The 15,416-nt window shown below is 51.4% G+C and overlaps 1 protein-coding gene across 1 annotated transcript in view; it reads left to right on the plus strand.

Moving 5' to 3' along the window:
• BRD4 (bromodomain containing 4) overlaps positions 1 to 15,416 on the plus strand; it is an 87,823-nt gene that overhangs the window by 46,376 nt on the left and 26,031 nt on the right. Inside the window, exons 2-6 of the mRNA XM_052643754.1 lie at positions 6,600 to 6,918; positions 10,432 to 10,569; positions 11,859 to 11,994; positions 13,490 to 13,779; positions 14,421 to 14,783. Of these exons, the coding sequence (XP_052499714.1) occupies positions 6,634 to 6,918; positions 10,432 to 10,569; positions 11,859 to 11,994; positions 13,490 to 13,779; positions 14,421 to 14,783 (1,212 nt within the window). The 5' untranslated portion in view covers positions 6,600 to 6,633. The remainder of the gene's footprint in view (positions 1 to 6,599; positions 6,919 to 10,431; positions 10,570 to 11,858; positions 11,995 to 13,489; positions 13,780 to 14,420; positions 14,784 to 15,416) is intronic.

The following is a 15,416-nucleotide window of genomic DNA, read 5'->3' on the forward strand; positions in this document are numbered from 1 at the left end:
GTGGAAACAGGGGACAGCATTTTTGAATCTTTCAGCTGTAAAAGTTTGGTTGAATTAGTTGAAGGCGATGTATACTTTGTCATGAGAATTTAATTAATAAATTCCTCCATATCTGCAGATTTATAAGTTTGACTTTTCAGCCGCCTCTCTCTAAAGAGAGCTCTGGTGCTGAGAGCTGTTCATTTCCTGTAGGACTCAGGAGCAGACAGAGAGCCACCCTGTGTTCACACTCATGATTTACCCTGTCCCCGCGCATCCCATCTTCTGCATCTGTAAACAGCATGCTGCTGTGTGTAGGTATAGTTGAGGATGAAACTATATTCCAGGCAGGAATGAGATTCTTTATGGTCTTTACCTCGCAGTGTCCCTAGAATCAGACCTCAGTGCCTCTTCCACCCGCCTTGCTCCTTTCGCTGTCTTCCCTGCCCTGCAATCAGGGACTTAGGGAGGACATGAGGCCAGCGTGGCCACATGCTCCTGTGTGTCCTCCTCTCGGCTCTGCACGTGCCCTGGTGTCTCTCCTGCCTCCAGGCCTGTGCCTGTGTTACTGCGTCAGTGGCGCCTTCCCCAGACCATCACAAGCCTTGTCTCTCTGTACCTTCCCCACCACAGGAGTGCCCATGCCCTGTGTCAGTGGTCACAGCAACCCTGCCATTCTTTTTCACAGTGCCTGCCCAAGTGTTGCTTCATCACTCGGTGGACGTCATGTGGACTGCAGAGTCCCCAAGCATGGCTTGCAGCTCAGATGGGATGCATTCTCACGATTCCATGTGAGAATGCAAGCTGGTTTCCTTTTCCAGAGTTTTGAAATTGAGGTAGAAGCCCCAGAGTGACCATTGTGTATGGTCAGTGTAGGGTGACTTCAGTACTTGAGTCATTCAGTAAACACCTGCTGTGTGCTAGGACAAGAGTGAAGTAAAGATGGCCCTAGGGCTCCCAGCTGCATGTATGGGGGAGGCTGACCATCAGAACTGTGAGACAGATCAGGGAAGCACCAGATACAGCAAATGAAAGTCGTGAAGGTGACAAGAGAAGGGGCCCATTGTGGCCACCGTGGTGTCTGGAGTATTGATATCAGGCGCTGGGACAGTGCAGGCTAGGGGCGACTACTGTGGGACCAATTTACTTGAGGTGGCAACCCAGTTGGATCTATATCTTAGAAAAGTCATCCCGGCTCTCACACCGCGCTGCTCACCAGTGCCTCTCTTTCTTGGCCCATAACAGATTAGAGATTCTTGTTGGTTTCCCAGGTGTTCTTGCTGCAGTATGAATGAAAGTTTCCTAAGGAGTTTACTTACCCAGTTCTTACAGGCTCGAAAGGATGTTTTGGCTTCTGTCATAGACATACTGGTTTAAAATAGAGATGAAGCAAAGTTAAAGGGTCAGATTTTCTGTAGAAAAAGTATTCATTTTTTTGAGCAGAAAATTTAACTTCCTTGGCCCAAAGGCCCATGGCTTGAAGGTGAAGGAAAATGGTTGTGTCCAGAGCCCACCATCCTTCGTCATTTATTTTGACTCCCTCTTGCCTTGGGGACACTGCTTGAGGATTTCCAGAATACCATCACTTAATGGGAAATTTGTGCGGCTGTTTCCTCCTGGTGCGATGTGCTTGGCTCCACCCTCTGGTGGCCTGCATTCTTGTAGCTGACAGAGCCCCGCTGCCCTAGAGCCAGACTGTCTCCTTCAGGGTGGGGTGGCTCCTGTCCCTTGCCTGCTGGAACTCACCTGGTACAGGCTTGGCTGTGTAATTCGCGGGCTTCTTCCTGGGAGAGATCTAAGAGGAGAAGCCAGACTGTGTGTCAGCCTTTATCCTCATAGTTTGACTCCTCCCTTCACGATGGGGCCGCAGTTAACGTTAGTCCCCTTGCGCTCCTCTGGACACGTTGGTCCTGCTGCATAGAAACCCTCCCCCAGCCAACTCCACGTGTTCTTCTTTTTTTTTTTAATAAATTTATCCTCCAGGTGTTCTTAAATCCCACTGACAAATTTCCTTCTCTGTGTGCTGCCCCGTCGATGCCTGTGTCCCGTACTCAGCATATCTTATATCTCTGTGTATCTTGCTTGTGGCCACCAAACTAAAGACTCCTGGCCAGATGGTGTGTTGCCTGTGTCATTTGTCCTTCTGTCTCCCCCGTATTGGCCCCAAACTCCAGTTTCTATTTCTACCCAGTAAATGATTACCTCCATTCACTTACCTGTGGAGGGCTTCGAGGGAACGCTGCCTAGTCTCCACCGTTTTGGGGATGCCTCTCCATCCTCCCTCCATCTTCCAGCAGTTTCCTGCAAATTTTCCTAGCCTGCTGACTTCCCTGGGCTTCCCTAGTAGCCCAGCTAGTAAAGAATCTGCCTGCAATGCAGGAGACCCCCAGTTCAGTTCCTGGATTGGGAAGATCCGCTGGAGAATGGATGGGCCGCCCACTATAGTGTTTTTGAGCTTCCCTGGTGGCTCAGCTGGTAGAGAATCCACCTGCAATGCCAGAGACCTGAGTTTGATCCCTGGGTTGGGCACATTCCCTGAAGAAGGGAACATATACATACTCCAGTATTCTGGCCTGGAGAACTCCATGCACTGTATAGTCCATTGGGTTGTGAAGAGTCGGACACGACTGAGCAACTTTCACTGGCTTCCCCACCTGGAACCTGCAGTAGGTCTCGTCTGGCTCCCCTCTGAAGAGAATCACAGGGCAAGACCAGGTTGCCCTTACAACTCCCACTTTATCTTTGTCATGTCCTATCTTGATACTTGTATCCTTTACTGTTTTTTTTTTTTAATCAGTTTACTGTTTTGTTTATAGTACCTTTATTTTGAAAGGAAACTAAATCAGGAGTCACAGTAATAAATGGATAATCAGTAACATTAGAAACCATGAGAGCAAAACAGTGTTGTTAAATTTCATCCAGAAAATAGTAGTATTGTCTGCTGACACCTCTTAGTACAACCTTTAACACTGGTACAAACAGGAGCTTTTCTTATCAATGCTGGGGTGAGAATAAAAAGAAATGAAGAGGGGAATAAGGAATTAAACGGCAGTACCTAAAGGCAGTCTGCACTCGCCTGCTGCCGTCAGGGACGCAGTTGTGTGAACTCGCCTGCCTGAACTTTGCCATGCCTTATTACTCTGCGGGTGGCTGTAAGACCTAGCTTCCGTGAGACTCAGGTCCCACTCTTTTATCAGCTAAACCTGAGAACTAGAGAAATTTCTTCTCTCTTCCTTGTCACTCACTTCAGGAGTGAAGGCATGCTTTTTGTGTGCAAGGTTCCACACGCGGCCAGATGAAGCTTCCAGGGGGCCGCCTCCCTCTGTCACCCCCTTAGGCTGCCCTCCACATCCTGCTTCACCTGAGGTCAGCAGTGACATGCTCTCAGCCAAATTCCTCCCTTCCTCCCGAGTCACACTCAGTGTTGAGTGATTCAGCCTAAGCCCTTGTTCTCTCCGCCTCTGTTCTCTGAGCACTCTTTCAGATGACTCCGCACATTATCCCACCTAGCCTTTGGAGGCTTCCCCTCCCTGAATCTGTATGTGGCCTCCTTCCTCCTTTCACTGGGGTGTGTTTACTCACCTTAAGGCTCCAGGGTCCACCCCATCCTTTGCAGGCTCCCAGCGCACTGTGCTTTATGTTCCTCCCTCCCGTTAGGAGCACCTCCATTGCCACTGTCACACCACAGTGCATTGCATGACACGTGTTCAGGAGCACGTGGCCCTGAGCTCTGCCCGTACTTGTGCCAGAAGTCCCTTCGGTGGAGAAAGGAAAGTGCCTTGCATCCTCAGAGTCTGAGGCAGACCTGTCCTGTCACGTCTGCCTTTGGAAACGATTGCATCTCAGTAGTTGTGCTCCTGAGAGTGTGTGGTGCTGTTGCAATGTTCACTGGCCCGCCATCAGATTACGTTGCTTCTGGAAATGCCCCTTCGTGGTCCTCAGCTCCTAGCACACTGCTCTCACGGCTTGGAGGATGCTTTCCACAGGCTGCTGGCCCATCAGGCTCCATCACATTTTTATGCCGGACACCTGTCTGGTTTTAACTCTGGGTGGCCCTTCTCCATCTCCAGCACCATATGTGCAACAGAGGCACCAGGAATCAGCTTTGCACCTGCAAAACCCCTTTTCCTGTCAGCGTTGTTAGAGCTGGGTTGGTGTTCTCCTTGTAGAGGACTGGAGGTTGCTGTAGGAGCTGTCCCTTCCTTCTTGGGTCTTGGCAGTTACCTGGAGGGCATAAACCTTAAAGTCTTACTAGCATATTGGGAGCAGCTGGACATCATTGAATAGATGCATGACCACCTCCAGACACCTAACTGGCACTGCTGTAACACACCCGTCCTCTAGCATGGACAGTATTGACCTTTCCCTTGAGTTAAATGATTAATCACTTATTCAGAGTGATGGGCTTCTTTGTTTGTTTTGAGTGATTGGTATCCCGTCTCAGAATAGGCAAATGGCACTCTTCCCTGGTGGCTCAGAGGTTAAAGCATCTGCCTGCAGTGTGGGAGACCTGGGTTTGATCCCTGGATCGGGAAGATCCCCCGGAGAAGGAAATGGCAACCCACTCCACTATTCTTGCCTGGAGAATCCCAGGGACAGAGGAGCCTGGTGGGCTACAGTCCATGGGGTCGCAAAGAGTCAGACATGACTGAGCGACTTCACTTTCACTTTCACTCTTAAGTTTTGTATCTATATGGTGAAAGGGGGTAGAGAACAATCCTTCCTCTTAAACAAGGATTCAGATCCCTAGGATCCACAGTCTGCCATGCGATGGCCATGGGCTCCCCACGTGGGTTCCTGCCCCCGCATCAGCCTTTTCTTTGGAGCAGTGCTCTCTTCTTGGGTTCTCTAGCCATTTGATAGGTAGGCCTGTAGTCAGCCAGAGCACCCTGGAAGGAAAGCGGTCTCCCTGGCCATGTCGGCTTTGTCAGGCCTCCAACCAAGAGGTTCAGCTCTCCACCCCCTCCCCCCATGACGGACTTCACTACTACAAGTGAGTTCTCACCTTGTGCATTTAAAATTCGGTGATTATGCTGAAGCTAAAGCTGCAGTACTTTGGCCACCTGATGTGAAAAGCTGACTCATTGGAAAATACCTTCATGCTGGGAAAGAGTGAAGGCAAAATGAGAAGGAGACAGCAGAGGATGAGATGGTTAGATAGCATCACCGACTCAGTGAACTTGAATTTGAGCAAATTCGGGAGATACTGGAGGACAGAGGAGCCTGGCTTGCTGTAGTCTGTGGGGTCACAAAGAGACATGACTTAGCGACAGAACAACAACAGTAACGTTTTGCCAGAACTGCATTCATGGAAACCATTGTGAAAACCTTGTTTTAAATTACACTTGGACTGAACCAGAATGCCTAGTATGTGCTGAGCGTCTTCCAGAAAGAAAGCTGGGACAGAGCCAGCCAGTATGCCCCATTTCTTCTTGTCCCCTCTGCCTGCCAGAGTCCTGTGGTCCCTCTTTCCCTAAGCCCTTGCCTGACTTCCTCAGCTCTGGAGGTTTTCTTACCCTCACTGAACTCCTGGGTTTATTACTGGAGTTGCTCATTACATGCAGGGAGCTCCTGCATCCCTTTTTGATTGTCCTTCTTGCTAGTAGTAAAGTGTCAGAAAAGTGCTGCACAAGAGTGCAAATGATCGGTGCGCTCTTAAGCAGACGTTTTTTCTCATTAAAAGAGTGAAGAGTAAGGGGTGGGTTAGTGTGTTTTCTGAGGGGCAGTTTGACATTAAAAACATGAACCCACTGCCCTGTGGTTGTCCTATAGAATAACTGGACAGGTGCACAAAACCACCGTTGCAAGAATGTAAACAGTATGGCTTGAAGCAGGGGTTGTTGGGGGCAGTGCATGGACAGAGTGCTAATAAGGCACTGATTGGGGTGGAGGGAGGTCACATGGGCTGTCCCCGACCCCAAGCCCCCAAAGAATCACAGGAAGTGCCCCTCTATCCCTTTATAAAGAAACTTTGACAAGCTGGTTAATAAAACCAGTAGGTCAAGTATGGATTCATTTTTATGTTATCAGCAGTTACCATGTGGTATTTCTTTAATCTCCAAACTTACATTATTTCAGTTACCAAGAAAATACTTTTCGTAAATGTGAGCACTCAGTAGTGGACTGTGTGGGCTAAAAAAGGAACAGGCAGCCTGGCCTTCCTGCTTGGCCCCCACTCACCAAGTGGAATTACTGACGTGGCTAGATGTTTCATGAGCCACAAATACAAACAAGAATGTTAATGAAGAGATAATTTGAGGCTTGCAAATCATCCTCTCTCACAGTGTCCACTAAAAACTCAGAGGTTAAAACCTGGTTTGTTGTTTATTGTATCCACCTTCCCCTGAACTCCTTAGCTCCCACAGCCCCTTTCAGCCCCTGGCTGACTCTAGACTCCATGGCCTCGCCCTCAAAGTTGATTCCTGGTCTCTCTTCCCTACTGGATGATGAATCTTTGAGGGGAGCAGAGCTTTTAGTCAGTGCCTGGAGTGTCTCTCCAGCTGAGCCAGTCGGTCTTCATCAGAGGTGCTCAGCCTTTGGAGGCCGCAGCCCTGGGGCTGTCTCATAGTGAATGGCTCTGCTCTACTGGCTCATCTCTGACAGTGGCTTTTCCTTTGTAGATTGCCCGGTGAAGAATGTGATGGGATCAGTAGCATGTCTGCGGAGAGCGGCCCTGGGACGAGATTGAGAAATCTGCCAGTAATGGGGGATGGACTAGAAACTACCCAGATGTCTACAACGCAGGCCCAGGCCCAACCCCAGCAAGCCAACACAGCCAGCACCAACCCTCCTCCCCCGGAGACTTCCAACCCCAACAAGCCCAAGAGGCAGACCAACCAACTGCAATATCTGCTCAAAGTGGTGCTCAAGACACTATGGAAACACCAGTTTGCGTGGCCTTTCCAGCAGCCTGTGGATGCCGTCAAGCTAAACCTCCCTGTGAGTAACCTGGGCAGGGTCCTGGGCTGCCGTCCTCCAGGTCTCCTCCTGTGTTGGCTCCTGTGAGGATGGATTGATGGGAGGGTGGAGTCAAACTCCACTATCCTTGAGTGAGTGGTTTCAGCAGTCCTGATGAATGGAAGTGGGGGAAGAGAAGAGAGGTGCTGACTGGATTAAATAGTAACTGGTCTCTTTGATACTACGATTCTGGGACATACTGTGTGACGAGATTGAAATAGAAGTGGAGGGTTGCTTGCAGCTTGCCCTTGCTTCGGGGGACCTAAAGTGGGGTCATTTGGTGGTCCAGGCCCTCCCTCCTCAGACTTGGTCGGCCAGACCGACCCAGTAGGTTCAGCAGACGTGGTTGGTCAGATTCTGAGAAGAATTGGCTTGCTGCGGTACCTGTTCTGGTAGTGGCATCCTCGTTGTCACCCAGAGCGTGGGCGGGGAAAGGTGGTGGAATGGAGCCAGGCGCACGGGGGTGGCCTGGATTGGAGGGGGTGTGTTGTGGCCATGCTGCACCTGCGGTTGTTCTTTTGTGCCCCTGTTCCTCTCCTTTTTGCTTTGTGAGCTTTCTGTTTGCCCACATTCCTAGCAAATGGCTCTGGAAACTTAACTTCTGCCTTTAACTGAACCTTGGGGAGGAAACAGGATAAACGTGTTAATTTTTCCTTTCTTCAAAGCATCAAGGACTAATTGTCTTTAAATTGTCTTCTGTTGTTTGCCAAATCCCACATACACCTGGACAAGGGCGTTGGAATTAGATGACTGTTGCAGCTGACCCAGACGTGAGACTGCGAGTCAGGGCTACACTGGTGCAGGACCCCAGCCTCTGCTGGGCACCTGGTCTCGAGGAGGAGGGACCTATCAGTGTGACCTTCCTTGCTTGACCGTCGCTGTGTCTCTGACAGCTGTCCAGTACTGTCTGTCCATTGAATACCCATCGCGTGCACCCAGGAGGAGAGTCAGGTGGGGGTGCTGCAGGCTCAGGTCATGAACTGGCAGAGGAGAGCCAGTGGGAACAAAAGAAGGGTCCTCATGGAATCTGGGCTCCAAAGGTCGCTCTCCTCACTGACCACACCAGGAGGAGAGGCAGTGAGCCCATCACTGGAAGGAGGCTCTTGGGAGAGCTTGCAGTACCAGCTTCTAGCTAGACTAAGGGCTGGGCTGTGCAGGACCCACAGGTGAGGTGACCTTTCTAGAGCACATGCAAAGAATGGGGAGAGGAGGCACTGCGGTTGGAATCCAAGGGGGCCCACAGCTTTTATAGCACTGGAGGGAGCAGGAGGCTAGGAGGGTCACCAACGGAGAGCAGCCCCTCAGGTGTCCATATCAGAGACCTCAAGAAGGTCAGAGAGCTGAGGATTCCACCCTGACTCTCTTGTTGGCCTTTAGGAGGGCATTGGTGACCTTAGGAAGATGTGGGACAGAAGTAGAAACCAGATTTGCAGCGGTGTGGATAAGAAGGTGAGGATGTGAAGCCACCGGTTCAGGAAGTTTGGCTTTGAAGGGAAAGTGTGGCAGGGCCAGGTGGAGGAGGGAGGGGTTGGTTTGTTCAGGTGAATGCGGAGGGAGCAGAGGCACGGAGAGCTAAAAGGGTGAAGACTGAGCAGAAAGGGGGTCGGGAGACCGGAGATCCTGAGAAGGCGGCCTGCCAGCCAGCGGGACAGACAAGGGTGTGCGTGGGCTGGCAGGCTCAGGGGTTTGGGAGTTTGAGGTCATTCTCTGAAGTGGAGGCCAGGCTCCCCTGGGGTCCCAGTGTGACTTGGTGTCACCCTCAGCAGCTCCAATGGAGGAAGAAGAGGCTGGGGGGTGGCGACACTGATCTGGAGTCTTCACAGAGGTGGCCAAGCTAGGGGCTAACCCAGAGGGCTGGGGCAGGGCTCTTTGGCTAGGAACAGTGTCATACTGAAGCCCAGTTTCCAGGGACGGCCCCCGCGCCAGGAAATGGGAATAGGGCCATCTCAGGGAAGAGTTTATTCTTTCTCTATTTTCTGATCCCTTCCAGATCTTTACCTGTGTCTCGGCCTCTGGTCCCTGTTGGCCTTATTGGAATGCCTGCTTCTGTCATTCTGTACACGTGTGCAGATGAGTCGTCTTGCCCTTTAAGCCCCTGCCTCCCTTTCAGTCCCCCCGGCCCTCACCCTCACCCGTCACTGTCTCACCACCTCCTCCCTGCTCTGTCCTCAGCTACTGTCTTGTTGGCCTCATACCACTTTGGACACCCCATGGCCAGTTGAAGCCCCTGACACCAGTCTGAGGTGGTGACCCCGTGATCTTTGGCCATGGAATAACATCTGGGTTTCCCCCAGGGCAGGTATATTTGGGCTTGGTTCTCTTGGGAAAGGTGGCCAGAGCAAACAGTGTAGAGAGTCCGGTTCAGTGTCCTCTTGAGGCCTGTTAGCCAGGGCACGCGTGCCTGTGCCTGCAGCCCCATGTGGGTCAGGGGTGGGAGCTGTGCCAGCTCTCAGGTGTATGCCAGCGACTTCTGTTCCTCTCTTGTGGGTGTTAGAGCAAGTCAGAACCTCACACCCTTGGCTCACTTTTTCAGCACTGCCCGCCTCTGTTCCTGGGCAGGACCTCAGTGCTTGCCAAAGCACGGACTTGCCCCGCTGCCATCAGGCTGCCCCGGGAGGTGACGCGATTCTGGTACTTCACCTGGGCCTGACTGTGGGAGCCTCAGAGAGAGTGGCCCTCAGTGGGGCCGGTGAGCTGCGTGCAGGTGCACCTTCTCGCCTGCCCCTCTGTGGTCCTTCCTCCTGGAAACCCAGGCCCTGTCTGATCATAAGCATTTGCTTTTAAAATAGGTTTAGATTTGGGGAAAGGTATGATGGTAGAAGAGAGTTTGATTGAGAGGGCTTTCGCCACATCTATACCTGCTGTCTGACGTCTTCTGTTCAGCCCTTGTAGAATAAGATCCAGAGGTTTGAGGAGTGGGTCTGCTGGAATTTTGAATTTTTGTTTGTGTTTTTTTTAAACTAAGAATAGTGAGGACTCTCCGTTTGATTCCTCATCTGGCACTTAACCTGGTTAGTTGTTGAGCTGTATCCAGACACTACTGGATCCTTAGTGATAGACTGTAGACGATATGTAGGTAAAAGGAATGGAAGTGAGATGAGCTGAAGATAGAGGCGTTTGCTCCATGGTGCTTCAGTGTGACAGGAAGCAAGGGGTCCAGTTGTTGAGGCTTGAATATATTTTACGGATGTGGATAATTTCACATGGTGGAGAGAAAGCAGAAATTCCTGTGGGTTAATTTACCAGATAAGAACCACTTTTTTAAAGGTTGAGTGACTTTCCCTGTTACTTATTCTAAATTGCCACTCAGCTTTTAGCAACTCTTCTGTGAACCACTTTATCTTGGAGTCCACCCATGAGATGGCTCACTGATGCGGTGGAAGAGCTTAGGTCTGCGTGTCTGTGGCGTGAGGTGGGGTGAGATCCGCGCCCCACCCGTGAGTGCTGCCTGGCTGCGGAGGTGACATTGCCCTTTTCGCGCTCTCTGCTCTCCAGGATTACTATAAGATCATTAAAACACCTATGGATATGGGAACAATAAAGAAGCGCTTGGAAAACAACTATTACTGGAATGCTCAGGAATGTATCCAGGACTTCAACACTATGTTTACAAATTGTTACATCTACAACAAGGTGAGATGTGGGGGCTGGTGGAGAGGCAGAAGGTAGTGGAGGTGGTGGGCACGTCTGGAACCCGTGGGCAGGGTTGTGGGTGCAGGTAGAGTGCAGTCTGGCCAGAGGAGACTGCTGGCGGCAGAGGTGAGTGGGACCTTGTGTGTGAACTGGGTGTGTGTCTTTTGAGGCCCGTAGCCTTCTGGCTGTGTTTCTAAGCCATCCTCGTTAGCTGGAAGCATGTGCTTCTGATGCCCTCGGGACTTTGGTTCTTGAGCATGTTTAGTAGAGAAGATGTGAAAAGAACAGTAGTGAATCACTAAAAAGTTTGTTAGGATGACTCAAATTGTCGGGAAGGAACCTACTAAAATGTAGAGAAAAATGTAAAGAAAGTGAAAGCTGCTCAGTCGTGTCCAACTCTTTGCGACCCCATGGACTGTACAGTCCATGAAATTGTCCAGGCCAATATACTGGCGTGGGTAGCCGTTTAGTTCTCCAGGGGATCTTCCCAACCCAGGGATTAAACAAAAGAGGTCTTCCGCATTGCAGGCGGATTCTTTACCAGCTGAGCCACCAGGGAAGCCCAGTTGTAAAGAAAGATGTGCTCAGACAGAAGCCTAAATGTGAGAGAGGGTACAGTGTCGGGGCTGCTGCCTCCGCAGCTGTGAACATGACCATCAGTAACAGCCTGTGGCCGTAGAATCGAGTGTCCCCTTGCAGGGTCTTAATGGAGGCCTAAGGATCACGTCTTAACCCAGTAGCCAAACCATTCATCTTGGCTATGCCATGAAGCCAGATCATTTGTTGAAAGTCTCAGTTCTCATCACTAGGTTTAAGGGAAATATGTGCAGGTAGAGTTTTCCATTTGGAGCTGAGGGAGTTGAGGGATACCCGTAAGGCAGTGAGGAATGGGTGTTTCCCCAAGCCTCAGTGAGCTGCTTTGGCAATACCCTGGGGAACGCTATTGGAGCTCTGCTCATGCATCCTGTGTAATCCAAGTAATTCTGGTGAAATCGCATCGCGTCAAGGGAGGGACCCCTGTCTGTGGCTGGCAGTGCTTGATAGATACTGCAGGCATTAGGATGGTTTCTCAGGCCAGAAGGTAAAAGGCTGGAGAGGCAGCAGACTTGCAGGCCTAGGAAGCCTCCACAGTGCCAGGTAGTATAGCTGTGTTGTGGCCTTTTGCAGTTCAGATTGGAGGACTCTGAATACGATGCTCCACGCCTGGGACCTAGGATGGGGAGCTCTTGTTCTGTCTAGAAAGGTGGGGAGGGCTTTCCAACGCTCACTGTGTGTGTCTCCTCTTTTAGCCTGGAGATGACATAGTCTTAATGGCAGAAGCTCTGGAGAAGCTCTTCTTGCAAAAAATCAACGAACTGCCCACTGAAGAAACTGAGATCGTGATAGTCCAGGCAAAAGGAAGAGGACGTGGGAGGAAAGAAGCAGGTAGGGTGCCTTCAGTGGCCCTAGCACTTTTAGCTTCACATTGAAACAGCAAGAAAATTGGCTTTCTCTCTCCCTAGTTGGGCAGCCTTCTCCGAGTTCATTGGGAGACTAGAGTGGTAGGAAGACGGCTATATTGTATGCTACCTGTGTTGTTGCTGTTTTGGATATGGTGGAGCCAGCCCAGAGGGTCATACGACCCTCTGCCAGAGTAGAAAACATTGGGCCTTGCCTTTCTCGATGGACTTCAGTTAAAAAGAAAGTGTAACTTTTTTATTTTTAAGTATTTCAAAATTATTTGAGTTCTTCATCTCACCAATGCCATAGATTGTCTTTTTCACTTTGGATAAAATTGATCTGATCAAGGGCATTCTTAGTCTTAACTAATCCTAGAGCCTTAAGGTTTGTCACTTGAGTTATCTTAATCCACTTGTGTCAGAGTCACACCTGCTACTGGATAGTCTTCTGAAGTCAAACTCTGTCTGTCTTAGCTCCCACCCCACCCCTGCCTCCCAGCCTGATGTACCATTCTGAAGGCCAGTTGGTAGGGAGTAGCCTACTTGTGAAATGTTTCTGTCCAGGAAGTTTTCACAGCTGCCTTCTGCATCTTGCCATCTGCAGCACCCAGGTTGTAGAAAGATGATGCTTTCAGGGTGGCCTGTGCTGTGAGTTGTTTGCTTCTCTAAGGAGCAAGCTTTCACCTGACTTCCTGTCTTGCTTGGAAGGGGTATTTTCATGGGAGTGAAGGGGGTTGGCTATCTCCCCTGCATTGCTGAGGGGGAGCCAAGGAGAGCTGGTCTTGAGGGTCACCTCTTAGCTGTGGAACCTGCCCACGGGTGTCCAGTATACTCAGAACCAAGGAGCCCCAGCCTTCTTCCTGGGAGGGATTTGGGCTTCATTCACCTGGGTAGCTGTGGGACCTTGTGTGTTTTGGCTCACCCACACTGCTGCAGGGAGGCAGTGTGAGCCAGTCTTGAAGGGCAGCAGCTGTCCATCCTGCCCCTGTGATTCAGAGGGACGGGGGGCTGCCAGTTTCCAGAAACCTTGGCATGGACTGCGAATCCTGGCCTCCTGCCAGAAATGCTTACTCAGAAGGCAGCGTTTCTGGGAATGAGAACAGCTCTGCCTGAAAGTGCCAAGGAATATTTTTCTGCTATCACTGTCCTGGTGCTAAGTCTCAGCATGAGTTTCCTGTTCCTTTGGCTCAAGCCTTCATGCTCATGAAGGGGTCTTTGTGCCTGAGTAAGGACTTGGAGCCAGGACACCCCAGGAAGTGTGGAATGTGGTGAGCCGCTGCTCTTGGAGCCTACTAGGACAGGTGGACAGATTTGTCTGAGGGCCAGGGTGTTTGGGCTGTTCCATCTCTTGGACAAATCGTTCTGGTGACTGTGTGCCATGCCCATGCCACTGTGTGCTCACCACCTGTGGCAGTGTCCCCACAAGGTCAGCCAGCATGCAGGCCTGGCATCTAACCACTTGTCCCTTTTATGATCAATAGGGACAGCAAAACCTGGCGTCTCTACGGTACCAAACACAACGCAAGCGTCGACTCCTCCGCAGACCCAGACCCCTCAGCAGAATCCTCCACCTGTGCAGGCCACACCTCACCCCTTCCCTGCCGTCACCCCAGACCTCATCGTCCAGACCCCTGTCATGACAGTGGTACCTGCCCAGCCACTGCAGACGCCCCCGCCAGTGCCCCCCCAGCCGCTGCCCCCACCTGCACCAGCCCCCCAGCCCGTGCAGAGCCACCCGCCCATCATTGCAGCCACCCCACAGCCTGTGAAGGTGAGCGTCCTGTGTATGTGTGGCCCAGCCTGGTCACTCTGTAGCTTCCGCCCCGTCAGCTAAAAGGACTCCCTTCCCACTCCCCCAGTTGCAGTGAGGCTTATAGAAGACAGTCACTCATCCTTGCCAATGCTTCTGGCTCCCAGGGCACTTGTGGGTATTTCGAGGGGACATCAAGCTGTGTTTAAATCAGCACAGCCCCAAAGCTGCTGACCCAGAGATCCCATAATTGAGTAACGCCTCCCAGGTGGTTGCCGCCCCCTTCCCAGTTCTAATTTAGACTGTGTGTTTGCAGACGCTGTCTAAGTAGCCTCTGAGTGTGCCTTCTGTGGGTGGCCAGTGACAGGGGTGGGCTCTGGGAGAGGTCCCTGGCCTGTAGGAAATCGCTTGCAGAAGTCCCTTTGGCCTCTGGTGAGCAGATCCCACACTCGGTTATGTGCTTTCTCCTGCCACTGGGTCCTGTCCCAGCTGCAGAACAGAGTGGTGGGACAGGGTCTCCCTGTGTTCAGTCCTTCACCTTTGGGCCCTGTTCCTGTGAGAATTGAGACCCTAGAAAGGACTTGGCTTCAGGAGTGACCATGAGGGCCTGCTGTGCCAGCTGCTGCCTCTGACTATGCCTGTCGCGCCTGTGCTCTTGGCAGACAAAGAAGGGGGTTAAGAGGAAAGCGGATACCACCACCCCTACCACCATCGACCCCATTCATGAGCCGCCCTCACTGCCCCCGGAGCCCAAGACTGCCAAGCTGGGCCCCCGGCGGGAGAGCAGCCGGCCTGTTAAACCCCCGAAGAAGGACGTGCCTGATTCTCAGCAGCACCCGGCGCCAGATAAGAGCAGCAAGGTCTCAGAGCAGCTCAAGTGCTGCAGCGGCATCCTGAAGGAGATGTTCGCCAAGAAGCATGCGGCCTACGCCTGGCCCTTCTACAAGCCCGTGGACGTGGAGGCCCTGGGCCTGCATGACTACTGTGACATCATCAAGCACCCCATGGACATGAGCACAATCAAGGTGAGTGGATGTGTCCCCGACCCCGTAGGACAGGAAAGGCCAGCACCTCTGAGGCTTGTCCAGGAGGAGGGCCCAATCTCAGGAGCTGTCTAAATCTCCTCACCAACCCAAAGCAGCCCAGCGCCCCCTGCTGGGGGTTGTGGAGGGCTGCAGCCCCTGAGATCCTGGGACCCTGCTGGTCATGGACAGCAGAGCTGCCCCTTCCTCCATCTGAGGCTAGCCCTCTGTGGTCTCAAGGCCCAGTGCCCATAGACACCCTCGCGTGGCAGGTGCTCCAGGAGGGTTTGGAGAGTGATGACTTTGACAAGCTCTTAAAAGGCATGTGAGTCCTGGCATTTAAAACATATATATGTTTATATATATATTTTTTAAACATATATATGTTTGTATATATATTTACATATATGTTAATATATATTTATATATATGTTTATATATATATTTTGAACGTGTGTGTGTGTGTGTGTTTTTTTTCTTTGGCTGTGCTGGGTCTTTGTTGTAGCACATGGGATCTTTAGTTGCAGCATGCAGGAGCCAGTTCCTTGACCAGGGGTTGAACCAGGGCCCCCTACATTGGGAGCTCTGAATCTGAGCCACTAGACCACCAGGGAAGTCCCAAGTGCTGGCATTTTC

This window comes from Budorcas taxicolor, chromosome 7 (genome assembly GCF_023091745.1).
Source record: "Budorcas taxicolor isolate Tak-1 chromosome 7, Takin1.1, whole genome shotgun sequence".
In the NCBI taxonomy this organism is placed as follows: Eukaryota; Metazoa; Chordata; class Mammalia; order Artiodactyla; family Bovidae; genus Budorcas; species Budorcas taxicolor.